Below are 15,202 nucleotides of genomic sequence, written 5' to 3'. Positions count from 1 at the left end.
ATGAGTGGATGCAAAATCAGGTATAATGTACGGTTGTAACAAGTCACTATTTTAAGACAAAGTGATGGTGGTATAAATGAAATCAAATCATCCAAGGAGTTTCAGTAAAAAAGGACAACTAGTCAGGACAGACAACATAGATGATTAACAGGAATAGCCTCAAAACCAAAGAAAAATTGACAAATATTTTCACTAAACAGGCAGCTGAAAAGTTAAAAAGCTGTTAGTTGTGTAATTAATGGATTACACAGATCAACTTTACTGCAAGAAGATACTCTGCTAGAAAACATGATCATCCCTAGTCTCCTAATCATAATTCTGTGATCAAAAATAGCAAGTTAGTGGGTTACTTCACCACTGCAAAATACTAAAATAAGTATCACTTTGGTTGCAATTGTTTATGATTATTTAAAACCATCTTTCTTATGACTATGTGACTATATCCATTTTCAATAGGGGATTTTATACAAAGAAATAAATGAACCACTTTGACAATGAAAAATCTATCAAGCTAAGCACTTGAGCCTTCCAGAAGAAAAATACACTGTTATCTGAAGAATCCTATATGAGCATTAAGTAATGGTTACACTCTGTAATACATGAATATAACAGGGATAAGTTGTGGTTGTAGATTTCACTTCCTGACTTCTGAACACTTATATTACTGAAAATTAAGCATACTCTTAAAACAAAATACAGCTATGAAAATGGGTAGTATAAAATACTACTTGTTTTGACATGACACACAATCTAAATCCAAACCAATAGTACATAGAGGGTCATATTTCCAGATCCTTACTGAAAAGAAAGAATTCCATTCAATTTGCTCTAAAACAGTACCCAAAGGTTGGGATATTTTTCCAGCTGAGACAAAATACACATACCCCAACAAAAAAAAGATCAACTTACTGATTAAATCTCTATGCAGCTACTTCTTACAGTCTCTCATTTACAGGTGAAATAGAAAAGTAACCTTCTCCCACAAATAAAAGGAGGCCCATGTTTCCTTCCATCTCCTTTTGTGCTATTTTGTGGGTCACATCCCTGCACTTTACCAACCAAAGTAGGAGTTCCTCGATTCACACTATGATGGAACTCAGGAGTGTCAGGTCTCATCCCATGCTCTCTCACACACGGTGTCCCCACGGAACAAGAAGAATGGGACTGGAACAAGTCAGACAACCCCAAGTAGGACCTTGAGCCCCCCAACATCTCCAGTCATACCTTTCTCATCCACCTATGGCTCCCTGTGCTATGCACAAGCCACCACCCTTCCCATTTTGCCCCTCTGTAGCTCATTCCCAGCTCCTTGCTCTCCCAGACCCCATCCCTCCTCAGATCCTTCTCTTCCCAGCCTCCACTTCCCCCACTCAAACCCTGCCCATTCCAGTCTCTCATCAAAAAGAAGTCAGACTTCACCTTCTCCAGCATTTTGTCACTTTGTTCCTCTCCCACCTCTTCTATCATTTGCTCAGCAATCCCCATCTTACTTGTTTCTTGATTCCTATCTCTCTCCCCCACTACACCCATCACATGTTCCTTGTGCAGACAGCCACAGCCTCTTTCCAATTTCTCCTAACTGTTGCCACATCAGGCTCCTGCTCCTATACGGTTTCTTCACATGTGCAGACGTGGTGCTTAGGGACATCGTTTGGTGGTGGACTTGACAGTGTGAGGTTTACGGCTGGACTCGATGATCTTAATGGTTTCTTCCAACTTGAATGATTCTGCGTGGCTTCAGCCACTGCCAGGCAACAACAGAGGCATCACTGGGAGCACAGACCCATCCCGACGGAGCTGGAAGCAGCACTTACACAACCTTCAGCTTGTCCCTACACTTCTCAGCTGGTGCATGATCCCTGGGCAGGGGAGGATGCAAACAGCCCAGCTGGCTCCGGGAGCAGCAAAAGGAGAATATTCAATCACAGAGTGAACAGAGTGCTCCCCTTCCCCTGGAGATTTGTAATTTGATCAAATCTAGACAGATTATCAGCAGCGGAGCCCTAGAACAAAGACGACCTGACAAATTTCAAATTCCTAATGAAAAACTTGAAGTTACCAGAGATTGCTGAAGAACATGTTGACAGTTGTAACCACAGACAAGACATGTTCACGCCCTAGTCTCACTCCAGAAATGGCCAGTGGTTCTTGCTGAAACTTTAAAAACACCAGTCCTGGAAAATTACATTAATTGACACAGCTATGCCTTGGAATAGTCTACTTCACTTAAAAAACCCAAACAACCCAAAATTCAAAGGATATATACAAGTGCCTGTCACCTCTACTCTCTCCTGTCCCTCATACTGAAGAAAGCAACCATTGCCAGCAGGCAATTAAATACTTATTTAAAAAACAACAACATCAACCACTACCATCTCTTACACGGTTTTGGGTTTCAGAAACATGAAAGTACCTTAAATTTAAAGATCATCTACTTGAAATCAGTGCCGTAATTTAAGCAATCTCATTGGTTTGCAGATAATATTAAAAAGAAAAACAAGAAAAACAAGAAGTTCAGACCTGGGGTGATCGTGCAAGACTAATTTAAAAAATAAAATAATTAAGAGATTTTGATCAATTATTCTTTTTAACCTCAGGCTCCTGGACACCTACAACTCAGGGTGCAAGAACTGCAGAGGGAAAGAACAGGAACTCAGTTCTATATATACCAACCACTGAAATTCTCAGTTTCCCCTAACTTTGCTTGTGAGATATTTCTTAACACAATAAAAATAAACACAGTTAAATTGTGATTTATTCTATCACTATTTACTACAGCATAAAGTACTATAGCAGTACTGTAAGTTGCTGCAACATAAAGTATTATATGTTATTATTTTGACATCTGGTGTAATTTTATTTACAGTTTCATAAATCAGAGAATAAAAATAACCAATACTTGTCCCTTTTAGGGAATTCTTCATGTACTTGTTTACTCTGTTGTTGTTGTTATTATTAGTGAAAGGAATTGAGCTCTATGTGGTTAGAGGGACCTGACTGTATTAAGACAATTGCAGGAGCAGGACCTATGGTTTTGAACATATTTTCCAGTTAGTTAAGACCACATTAATTTTAAAGAAAAAATTGTTGAGCAATCAAAAAGAGTTTCTGTGGTTTCCTGAGGTCTTTACCAGTCGGTATAATCGCAAGATTTATAAAACTGTGCTTATTAAAATTAATCTTAAAAATCAATAAATAAATGTGGGTTAAATACTACAAAGGAAAACAGCCCATAAATGCATGGTAGAGTCATGCTTCTTATAAGAACAGTACACAGGACACACAGCAGCAAAGAGAAAAACAGGTTGATCTAAAATGCATCAAATGTTTTTTTCTTCATATTTTACCCAAGTGATTAGGAAAAAAAAAGCAATTCTGCTGTAACTGCTAAAATTTATTAAATATTTGCTGCGAATAAGAGTTTCATTACAGTTGTGTAACCAATGCTGGATGTTCACATTTTACAGGAATACCTATACAGCTTTCCTGACTCCCTTCATTCTGCTGCTGAATAATATCCTCTCAGTCTTTTGGAGAGGTGAAGTTAATATTTAAGAAAGTATGAGCCTAGTTTCTTACTTTATACTGTAGTTTTTGAATAGTAACTTGGTCATTCATATCTCGAAACACCCACTTAAATAATTCAAGGAGAGGGGAAGTGATTTATCACTATGATCATGAATCCTTTTCCTATAAAATGCAACGCTAACTACACTTGTTCCCCATCCTGAAGCGTGTAGGAAACCACTACCCATATATCCATTCCCCAACAATTGACAAACTAAGATGTGATACTCACATTTGTATTTCGACATCCATATCCCTCTGTAAAGTTCAGGAATGGCATAGATCACATAGAACAATAAGGCAACTTCATTTTTAAAGTGCAACATAATGTGGATTTTTCTATAAATAAGGAATCCTTTCTATAAGGAATACTTAAGAGTTGGTATCACAGTCATCAAGTCTCTTGTTTAGATCATAGTTTATTTAGGTGAATTTTGGAGTGCAGAGTTTAAGATCTGAACAAGGGGAGACCTTCTCTTTCCTCCACTGCACGCAGTCCAGCCATGTGACTCCAAGGTAAGAGCATGGGGCAAGAAAAAGCCCTCAAAATCAGTAAGAAAAGCACTGCAAGGGTGGAAAAGCATTCTGCTTTGCTTCCAAGTTTGCCCTCTCCTTCGGCATGAAACATGTCCCATCCATGAAAGAATGGAGAAAAGAGTACGAGGAAAAATAGTAAAGAACAGAAGAGCACGGGAGGAAGGAATTAAAGTTATTGAAGATCTATCCTCTTCAGTGTCGCAGCACTCCATTGGCTTTTGATGGCAAAAGTTTCCATTTCCACAGTTTTTTCTGCAGTAGGGCTGACAGAAGTTCACATGGACAGGCCTGCAGGCTCAGGCACTTCACAGCCACCTCTCACTATCTAGTTAAGAAGCAAAACTAGCAAAACTCTGGCTACATAACACTATTAGTGAATGGATGCTTCTCACCACACACTATGGAGTGGGAAAACACAACTACAGAGTAAAAGAAAGATGCAATTAGTGAAAATCTGAAGTAAAATCAAAGATTAAATCAAGAAGAAAGTGGAAGAAGCAAAGGCAGGACTGAGAAAATCAGTGCAGGGTAAAAGGAACAAGGTGGGGTTTGTTTTTGTTTTTGTTAAAATGGAAGTAGCAAACTAATAACCACATTGCACAGAAAACACTTCAGCTATACTGGCAGGGTTAGCCGCAAAGGCAAGAATAAACTGGACAAGAAAACTTGATTTATGTTTTCATTCCACAACTATATCCTCATTAACAATTCTAGGGAAATCTTCCACTTTTACTTATCCAGTAAGGAATTTATTGAAAGACCATGTGTAAAGCCTTTAAAACGAATGAAGAGTGATGGGAGAAGAGACTGAGGCAGAAGTGAAACACTGTCTGCTGTACTCTAACCCTCAACAAACTCAATTCATGAGAGAATTTAAATGACTTACTGATATGGAACCAAAAAATATATATTGTTGGTTCATGTATGTATAGGTTCAAGGCACGTGAAGGTGAGGCAGAAGAAAGCTCCAGGAAAATGTTTCAGACATTTGCATGGTTACTATAGGCACTCCTCTTAAAAGCTGCTTCCTAAAAGGTACTCCCAGGAAACTGCATATAAACATCATCATTTATTGTTTTCTACACACAGAGCTACAGGAAATAACCTGAAATTTCAGAGACTAAATACTGTAAATCTCTACCAATCGGCACCAAGAAAATACGCCCATTCCCTCCAAAACAGACTGCAAATTTACCTGGGAGAAGAGTTCTGTATAGATACCTTGAAACTTGCTTCCAGCTTTTTGCATTTCATTAATTTTACATAACCCCAAAAATGAGTTTCCATATCCAGTCAAGCAATTAAATAAAATCAGTGCAGGCATCTTCTGCATTATCATAGCCTTAGAAGCTAGGAAACTAGAGCTTAATTGTCAAAGGTATTCTCCAGCACAGACAGTCAAGGCCCATCAAAACTATTCAAAATTTGGATCATATTTTATGGACAACATAAAATAGATACTAATCTAGCGGAAAGACAGAAAAAGAAATGCCAAGTAAGGAAGTAACATTCAGTCTGGAAAAATAAACTCCGACTGAAAGCTCTTCTCAGATGCATCAAATTGGTTAAGCAAAGTTTTTCAAGAAAAATAAAAAAGGTTTTCTTTTTTTTCTCTCTTCTAGTCCCTCCACCTCCATAGCAAACACTCACCACCTCCGAGGCAGCCTGCCTGGCTAATACCACATAAATTTGTAACAGGAAACACCAAAAAAAGACAGAAAAAGAGGTATATGCAGAATCTCCTCTACAAGACCGAGCGTGTTTGTTCACTTCACTTGGGAAAATTTTGAAATCACTCTTCTAACTTCAGGTTACTAGTCCTTACAAAAGAAATACTTACATGCCATCAAATTTGGATGAGCACATACAACCTCTGCTGAGGAAATAGATGTACAGATGTATCTTTATAAAAATAAACATTTAAACAATTTTTAGAGTGGAATAATTATTTACCAAAACAACAACTCACCACTTCATGAATGGATCGGTTAAAGCCATCATCCTCTGTAAGGATCAGCAAAATAATAAGAGCCATGTAAACATGGTGTGAATTCCTTTCTTCAACATGATACAGAATTTCAAGAATTGGCAGAACCTTTAGGGAAGGAAAAACGTGTGTATTAATTTAGTCTTCAAATACCTCAGACAATAGACAGAGGAGACTCTAAACCTCCCGTGAATCACCCTGCCCTTAACAGTATCACAGCAATTCCTCCCTCTTGAAATAACCACCCCTAAATAGTGACGTACAGTGTTCAAACACCTTCCATCTGTTTTATTCTGTCACCACAAAAGAGTCTAAACAAATTCTTTCTTGTGGTCAGACATGGAATTTCAATTCCTAATAAATGAGATTTCCAGCCATACCACTTACCATAGGCTCTAAAAGCTTTAGTTCCCCTCTAGACTACGGGAAAATAAAACTGTTAAACACATTTTCACACATTCAAGTAGGAAAACAATTGTTTCTAACCATTTGTGTGAACACAGCCTGATCTGAAAGGACTGTCCCCATCAAATATAGTCAGGCATATTGGAGCTGAGGTGCACAGAGTCATTTTGAGACCTTAAACTCAAATCCCACTTCAATGTGTAGAGATAATCCCAGAAAAGAACCAGTCTGGGTTGGGTTAAGACTAGAAAAGGCCTGTTTTTCCAATTCTAGATTATGTGCAGCCAAAGAGAACTGACATTATGATGAAAGTTCAGCCCAAGGTCTTGCAACATTTCCACCAGGATGAACAGCTTAAGCCAAACTCTTGCAATAATAATGAAAATGAGATTTCATTGCAACAGCAAGCATACCTGAATGCTAGTTTAAAGTTAATCCAGATGCAAACATTGTCTCTCTACCAACTGAAAATTAGCTTTCCACTGGCTCAGTACAACGTGGCTTCCCCAGGCTGCAGAAATAGGCCTAAATCGCAAAATACCCTGGAAAAAGGAACTGGAGAAAAGTCTCAATTCCAAGATAGAGGATGAGATGCAGAATTTGTTCCAAGAAGCTTCTAGACACCTAAAGACTTGCTGTTTTTCAAAACAGGCCAAGTGCAGCAGGATGAATCATGTGAAACCTATTCTGGTGAGCAGCCAGGACACCAAGTGCTTCACAAGCCTCTGAAGTTACCAGAATGTTCTCTTACAATCAATCAGTCCCAAAACAGTTGGAACATATTAAAGCACACAACAGTTTCTATTAAAATAAATGAGACTGATCTAAATGCTACAGTCCACAAAACCTTTTGACAGATGCTTTGGCCAGGGTCAAGACAATACCACAACAAAAGCAGAGGGAAAAATATTTACACGTTGCAAACATCCTTCCATTAGCATTTCAAAGCATCCTTCACAAACCTCTCTCTCCAGCTGAAACTGGAATCGATGTCTTTGTGTTTTGTGAATACAGGTCTTGAGAGTAAAGACCAGGTTTTGGTTTCCCCTAAAATATCTACTTAGTATATAGCAAAAAAACATTAGTCCTTTTCCTTGGATGGGGGAAACCGGAGAAGAACATCACTAGTGGTGGTACTAGTCCACTGTTCAAATTATTTCCATCTCCAGTACTTACACTGCAGGTATCTTTGCAATGCATAAACTCAAAGTCACTTCCACGTCCAAGCATTATGATAAGCTGCATGTAGCAGGAAGCAATATAAAACTACAGAAGAACTGCATTTATGACTTGACTTTGCAGGAAGAACAATAAAAGCCTTTCTGTAAGTAACCAGTGGAAAAACTTCTAAGTTTTTAAGACAGTTCCCAAATACCCATATGTGGAGACATTTTACATCAATGAAGGCCATGATGCTCTTTAAGGTTTTTGAATAACGGAAAAATAAGGGCTTTGAATAACAGAAAAAGAAGGTCACAACAGACCTTGAAGGTCTGTGAATAACAGAAGAATAAGGTTTCTGAATAACAGAAAAATAAGGTAACAACAGACCTTGAATAACAGAAAAATAAGATAACAACAGACCTTGAAGGTTTTGGAATAACAGAAAAACAAGAAAGTTATCAGTGAACAACAGAGGACTTTGGAAGAATGCCTGGAGCAAAAAAGTTATTGTGACAAAGGAAAAAAAAAAGACGTGTAGTTAAGCTAGCCAATCAAATGTTAGAATAGGTGTGTGAGTAATGTATGTTAGTTAACCAATAAGCACTTATGTTGGGGGGATTGACAACTTTGTAGGGGGATAAAAACGCAGCTTTCTGAATAATAAAGGGTCTTCGATCTTAACATCGGAATCCGTGTGGTCAATCTCTCCACCCATATATTCCTTCAGAATGGCCCAACACATCTCCTCTGTCTATGCATATTAATATTAGGCCAAACTGTAGCTGAAAAAGTACACTCGTGTTCCTGAAGTGCTCTAAGTCTTAATAGTGCATTGCTACAAGCTACCTTAAAAAAGGGTACCTTGATTCTGACATTGAGACATCATAGACATTTCCATATGAGCCAACACATGAAAGTACTTTTACTAAAATTTCATACCAGCTACTGAAATCACTCTCACTCTGAACAATGATTTGGCTCTCCACATTACTGTATTCAGTCTTCCTGTCCCAAACACATCCTGAAAGCTTTTGAAAACTCTTCTTACCACCTCTACTCCCCCCGTCACACTTCTTTTTAGTCCTCTTCGAGACTGCCCACCATCCACATACCAGACCAAACTCGAGGATGCAAATGGCAACTTAACTCTACCTACCATTTACAGATGAAATCAGAATCAATTCGCCCAGTTTCTATAACCCTTCTTCCTCCAAACACTTTTTCTTTTGTATACTGATCACTGAGGTACACACACGTTTAAGAGAAGTATTATTGTTCTCAGAGGAAAAAAAAAAAACTATTTGACAAGCCACCCACTTATATAAAATAGAGTTAGGAAGCAAGATTAAATTAGAATTTAATGCATATTAAAATTTATCTAGAATTGTAACCAAAATGCATTTCTACACTTTAATATTACACACATACATTAAAACTTTTATATTTATAATAAAACTTTTATATCTATCTTCTTATGCAATGACATTGTCCAGTCATATACTGAGAAGACAGTAACCACTTTTTGTATTGCTGGCCCTTTTATTCATAGTCTTCAAACTATCACTACTGGACTACTACTAACACTCCTCCATCAGGAGCAGCTTTTAACTGGCAAGACAAAGCCACCACTTAAAAGTTACTTTTAATCCCCAAAACAAGGGGCAGGTAAAAACAGACACTGAAAATTGCAGGTGCTACATTCAGTCCAAGGTCAGGAACAGTTTCCCCAGCAAAGAGTTTTAAAATAGCTTGTCTTTAGCATATAACAAAATACAAGACTGCACAGCCACACCAGTATGCTGCTTCAGCCAAATTTATATCACAGGAAAAAAATATTGTTCAACCGTCAGTTGATATAAATACATCATCACATACATTATTTCAGTCCTGTCATGCTGAGCAGCAACAAAATCTACAGCACACAGCAATGCTGCACAGCTGAGCAGCCAAAGCAAGCATATTCAATAGAAATTGCTTATTTCTTATAAGCACATATCTCACTGGCATTCTTACCTGCAGTATAGGTGTTAACTGTTCTTACAAACAGAGAAAGGATCAACATTCTCCCATTCACAGACCACACTATGATTATGAAAAAATTTGCTAATTGACCCCTGTTTCACCAGTTCCACCACTTCCTGGAGAATCCTTGCAAGTACTTTTAACAGGACAACCAAATTCCAGATGTGAACATCCTTAACAGCATCAGGTATTTAACGCAATTTTTAAAAAAATTATACAAAGTGACATGCTCTAAGTTATGGAAGACACACAAATATCCGATTCATTCTACCAAGCAGTCTTGTTATAACAGCAAAAAAGATACATTGTCTTACTAAGGATAAAGCATTAAAAAGCACAGCAGAAGATGAAGGTATTTATCTATAACTGACAGAGGTAGATTCATATACAAATTAGGAAGCATGCTGAGACATTATCTATTATAACAGTTAAGAAAAACACACTGAATCAATTTACAAGTTAAACTGAAATTACAAAAGACCAAAGACACATTTCAAAAACCCCTAGGAAATGTCACAGAACATCTGCTAGTGATGCTTCCTGGGCACCAAAACCGAGAAGAATTAAAATAGAGGAGAACACAACACTGAGTGCAAAGAAACAGGAACAACCTGCAAAACCCCTAAAACCCTTAAAAGTTTAAGATGAGCACTCACGACCCCGATGTGACCTCTCATATAGCACAGACCTTCATACTTCACCCAAATGCCTCTGTACAAAGAGGCCACTGACTTATACCATATTGCTCCAAAAAGTCATTCACCCTCATTGAAAAATATTCATAGAGGACACTGTTTTCCCTCTGAATTAGTTACCTTCACTGTTTTCCTCCCATCTCTAAGCTGTGAGATTCAACCTCCAGGTTTTAGCTCTTATCACATCTCTCCCTGCAAGCGGAGAGTCCTTTCTGTTCACAGCCTTCCCCTTGTGAAGACACATACACATCCTGATGCTTCTCGAGCTCTTTTCTGACCCAATGAGCTAAGTTAGCTTTCTAAGACTCTCACAGTATTACTGTTAATTTTAAAGCAAAAAAAAAAAAAAAAGTTTCTCTACATTCTCTCCATTTTTCAATAGTCTGTAAATATTTTATGAAGTATGGTAGTACACCACCAGAACAGTATGCAGCATGTTAGCACCACTCTTGTAGTTGCCATATAGGGAAGGAAATAAGCAGCTCCATTACTCCTTCCCCTTCATCTCATTTACAAGCCCAAAACTGAATTAGCCCTTTTTCACCACAGGGTTGTAATTGGGAGATTATGATTTCATTGTGCAGTAACTCTCCCACCCCTAATTCTTTCTGTGTCTGGCTCAGCCCGCATTATTAAAATAAAGAGCAATTAAAACTGCTCTTCTCGGTTGGCCGTTGCTCATCCTTACCTACTAGCCTGCTAAAAATAAGATGATCGGACAAAGATGTCAGTAATGAATCAGTAGTGATCACAAAAAGTAATGGCATCCGCAAAAAGCAAAGTAAGGGCAGACAGTTTCAAATTTTGGTATTAAGAAAAAATACTATTGATTTTCCAGTGATACTTTTCCGATTTTTCTTTTTTTTTTTTTTTTTTTTTTTTTTTTTTTTTTTTTTTGAGGGGAAGGAAAGATAAGTGATAATATAAGCAAACATCCCACATTGCAGAATATCTGCGTACCGGCATCTGGAGTTATTCTGATACATTCACCTCATGATTGTTCTGGAAGTTTTACAGTATATCAGACCTAATAATTATAAAAATGTACACATACCTAATCTTTCTTTCTCTAAAGATGAAATAAATTGGTATCATCAGCTGCTGTGAAACATGTTGTATCACATACTAACAGCCCAGAAAATTAAATATATCCCTTTGTTCACAGAATTCATGCAAAATGACTCAGCCCTCACCTAGATAAACTGTAGAGGACTGCACAGAAGTTCAGTCTTAAATCAATTCAGTATCAACCATCTCACCGGAGTTTGCCAACAGTGGTGTCTATCAACTCTGATTTTAGCAATACATCTGCTAGAACTTGGACTGTGACCAAATTCGTTCTGTATCTGCCATCAAACAGGCACGGGATATAATTATCTGGCAAGATTTCAAATATTAAAATGGAAAGGGTTCTCTATTCCGTTACCAATTCCCCTAGACAGCTATTATCTTATTAAAAGAAATGCTTTTTAATAAGCAAGATTTGTTAAAGTGGTTTGTGACATTCCTAAACATAGTAGGGAGCATAAGCTAATTTATAACCTACAAAAACTGTACCAGGTGTCTGTTATATTGGCTATTAACCACAATCCTATTTAAAGAAACTAAAAAGTCACTACCGTTGCATTTCTATAAAATCTGTCAGTGGCTCCTTGAGGAGTTTCAGCCTCAGGTCAACCCTGTAAGACATTTGGTGTATTAGTCAAATTACAGCTCATTCTGTTAACTACTATTCCTGTACACACACAGTAAGCTTGTGTAAATTTTTTGCCTGAACATCTAAAACAGAAAAATAAAATAATGAATAGAATTATATCTGCTACCAGTTTGTTTACACCATGCCCAGAGGTCAGCAGGTTTAACCTGGATCAGACTAACAGTGGCACTGAGAAAGAAGGAATCAAAGACAGCCTGGTAGCTTTGCCAGTACTTTCACTGCAGTGACACGTTTAGCATCATACTCCCAAGATGATGCAATAAAAATGAGTAAATGAGCCAGAACCTACTGCATCCGCTGCAGAACAGGGGATACTGGTAGCTGGTGACACCCAAGCTTCCAGAACCACCCCTTCATGATGAGTAAAATGCAAGCAGAACAATACTTACAAGATTTTCTATGTCTGTTCGTGCCAGAACATATGTCCGTACATTGCCATTTTGATGCAGAAGCATGTATAAAAGAAGAGTTGCTTGATCGGATTTCTGCTGCTCACACAAAGCTGTGTATAAACTGTTAAAATTAATCTGGAAAGCATGTGGATTTGGTGATGAAAAAGCAGTGCTATCTGAAATAAAGAAATCAAAAAAACAATCTTTAACAAATACATTTACCATCCAGCTATTTACTAACTTTATCAAAATCTCTCGGTGAAAACTTTTACAAGGACACCACAGTAAGGACAGAGCAAAAATCATCCGTGACCCTTATCACCAATGATCATAAACCTTAATAGGGTCTCACAAAGCTTGTGCCCCCAAAACTGAGGTTGTCCTCCCACACGAGCTCCAGTAAGACCCCTGTATCTGCACAAGACACTCATCTTTGCTCATAAAGCTATTCTGTTTATCCAAACGGCTTCCACTGTTAGAGGGGAAGGCAATCCCAGGAGCTGCTGCAAGGAGGACAGCTATAGCATCTTTTCTGGAACTGACATACTGACGATTCATGTTTCCAAAGCCCACACCACAAACTTCCAGGTTTAGTTCACTGGCATCAAGGTGTAATATCTCCTGTCCACTTCTTGGCATGAAGGGCAGGAGTGCTTAGGTCAAGACTATCAGTCTGTTTTCACTGAAACATAGGTATTGTCAGGACTTTGAAGATGTGTGTGTGTAGTGGGGAGTTTAGTGGGTTAATTAAAGTGATTTAAAGCACCATGTCATATAGTCTAGCATCCTTCAAAGTAATAGCAGTTTGTTCATGTTCACAATATCATCTGTGCCAGAGCTGGAAATGAGAATAAAACAGATTTCTCTTCACAGAACCTTTTCACAAGAAGCTCTACCAATTTCAACAAAAACGTCCATCAGCACAGATCTCTAACATCTCGGAATTTCCAGTGGAAATGGAGAAAGCCAGTGGGGCAGACAATGCACTCACACTCAGATTCCCTCCCAATCGTCCCAAGTCAGAAAGATTCTGCCCTTGCTTTCTTCACAAAAACCCCTCAGAGTACATGGTTTTGTTCCAGGGCAGAGCAGGTACATTTCTCAACTCTCAAAAAGCTTCACAGAAATTTGTATAAAGTATTTTCCTGTCCAGCTCTGTTAAAAAACATCCAACCAAAACATGCATCTTCTGTGATGATACATGAAGTAGGACAAGTCTGCCTTTTTGGGCTGATTTATTTCAGCATCCTGGCAACTGAATATGAAGGCTATCTGTTGTGAGCACACAAATAAACTATGCATATGGAAATATTACAGCAATTTCATGGCAAGATGATATTCTGGGAACAACAGCAGTTTGGATACTCAAGTATACTAAAGGTCTGGACTTAAAAATTTCCATACTACCATAAACAAGATGTCCAAAGCTGAAGAATTTAACTAAAATCGCTTAGTTCCCACAATAACAGACTACAGATTTCTGAGTTGTTTATCATTTATTAAAAGTGCATTAACTTAGCAAAGCTCTGCTGTATAAAACAGCGTGACAGTACTACTACTACTCCCGGACAGTGATTAGTGGACTGAAGGGATTTTAAGGAGAGGAAGAAAAGACTCAGAAGAAAAAAAAAAAATGTAAATTTAAAAACCCGCATTTTTGCAAGCTATTTTACAGACAGCTATATTGTGGTAGCCAGCATAACAGGCAGCAACTATTGCATTTCATCCAAATCTTCCTTTTTCTTCAAATCCTGAAAGATTTCTCAAATATTGTAGATTGCATCGCCATGGGAAACGGTGAGAGCAGTGTCACCATACGTGTGCCCATGGGCAGCAGCTGTGAGCCAACACAAATTTGGCTTTAAAATGAATACTCCCATGGTTTCTTACCAAACTTTTCCACTCTTCTGGAGAAATCTCTATACCGGTAGGGGCTGATCACACACACTCCCTACACCCAACTGAGATGAGGGTGTCTGACTTTCCCGTCTTTTTAGCCTGTGTTCTTAACAAAGTTTCTAAATAGCATTCAGCACGGAAGAACGTGGTAGTTGTCACTTATTTGGAACAACATCTCCACCCTCTTTGGAAGGAAAAAGTGCTTGGAAGACCTGCCGGAGCCCCACAGGAGCTCCGGCTCCCACCGGGTTTCTGGGGCCCGAGGAGACGGCGTGCTGGGGAGCTGCTGCTTCTCTTGGCCGGGGCGAGAGGCGACGGCTCCAGCCATTCAGCCGAACTCAGCAGGAGGCTCTGGAGCAAACGCTTTTCCTTGCTGCAGGAGCTCGGAGGCACCACCGCACACGCGGAGGCGAGGAGCAGCCCATGGGCAATGGAAACCTTGCCTCTCCCCAAAGCGACGTACCAACAGGCAGGGGAGAGACCAAAACCTGGCTTTTCTCGACTGCTATTTCTGCCCCCACGTCCCCTTCAATCACTGATCATGATTAGAGACTGATTGGTTTAAAACCATCCTGCTTCAGGCGAATATTTCTCTTAAAATTCGGATGTAGACAGCAAGAGCAGATCAATTCAGCGTGCTCTATTAAGCAGCAACTTGATGCCACAGCTCTTTACCTGAGGAGTGTGCATTGACTTTCAAGCTTCACTTCTGTGGATGTTTAAACCATGCAACTTATAGCACTTCACTATCTGTTTTATTAAGGGATATTTTAAAAAATGTAAAAAAAAAACCAAACCGAAACAAAACATTCTGAGC

The 15,202-nt window shown here is 38.6% G+C and overlaps 1 protein-coding gene across 3 annotated transcripts in view; it reads right to left on the bottom strand.

The window, feature by feature from the left end:
- The window catches only part of DYM (dymeclin), a 222,122-nt gene that overhangs the window by 121,418 nt on the left and 85,502 nt on the right, over nt 1-15,202 (bottom strand). For all 3 annotated transcript variants that reach the window (XM_042804566.1, XM_042804565.1, XM_033011164.2), the window contains exons 10-11: nt 12,484-12,662; nt 6,074-6,199 (exon numbers count right to left, since the gene is read on the bottom strand). In XM_042804566.1, coding sequence (XP_042660500.1) covers nt 6,074-6,199; nt 12,484-12,662 — 305 coding nt within the window. The remainder of the gene's footprint in view (nt 1-6,073; nt 6,200-12,483; nt 12,663-15,202) is intronic.

This window comes from Tyto alba, unplaced genomic scaffold, assembly GCF_018691265.1.
Source record: "Tyto alba isolate M040663 unplaced genomic scaffold, T.alba_DEE_v4.0 Super-Scaffold_42, whole genome shotgun sequence".
Lineage (NCBI taxonomy): Eukaryota > Metazoa > Chordata > Aves > Strigiformes > Tytonidae > Tyto > Tyto alba.
This window is presented reverse-complemented; position numbering and strand designations above follow the sequence as displayed.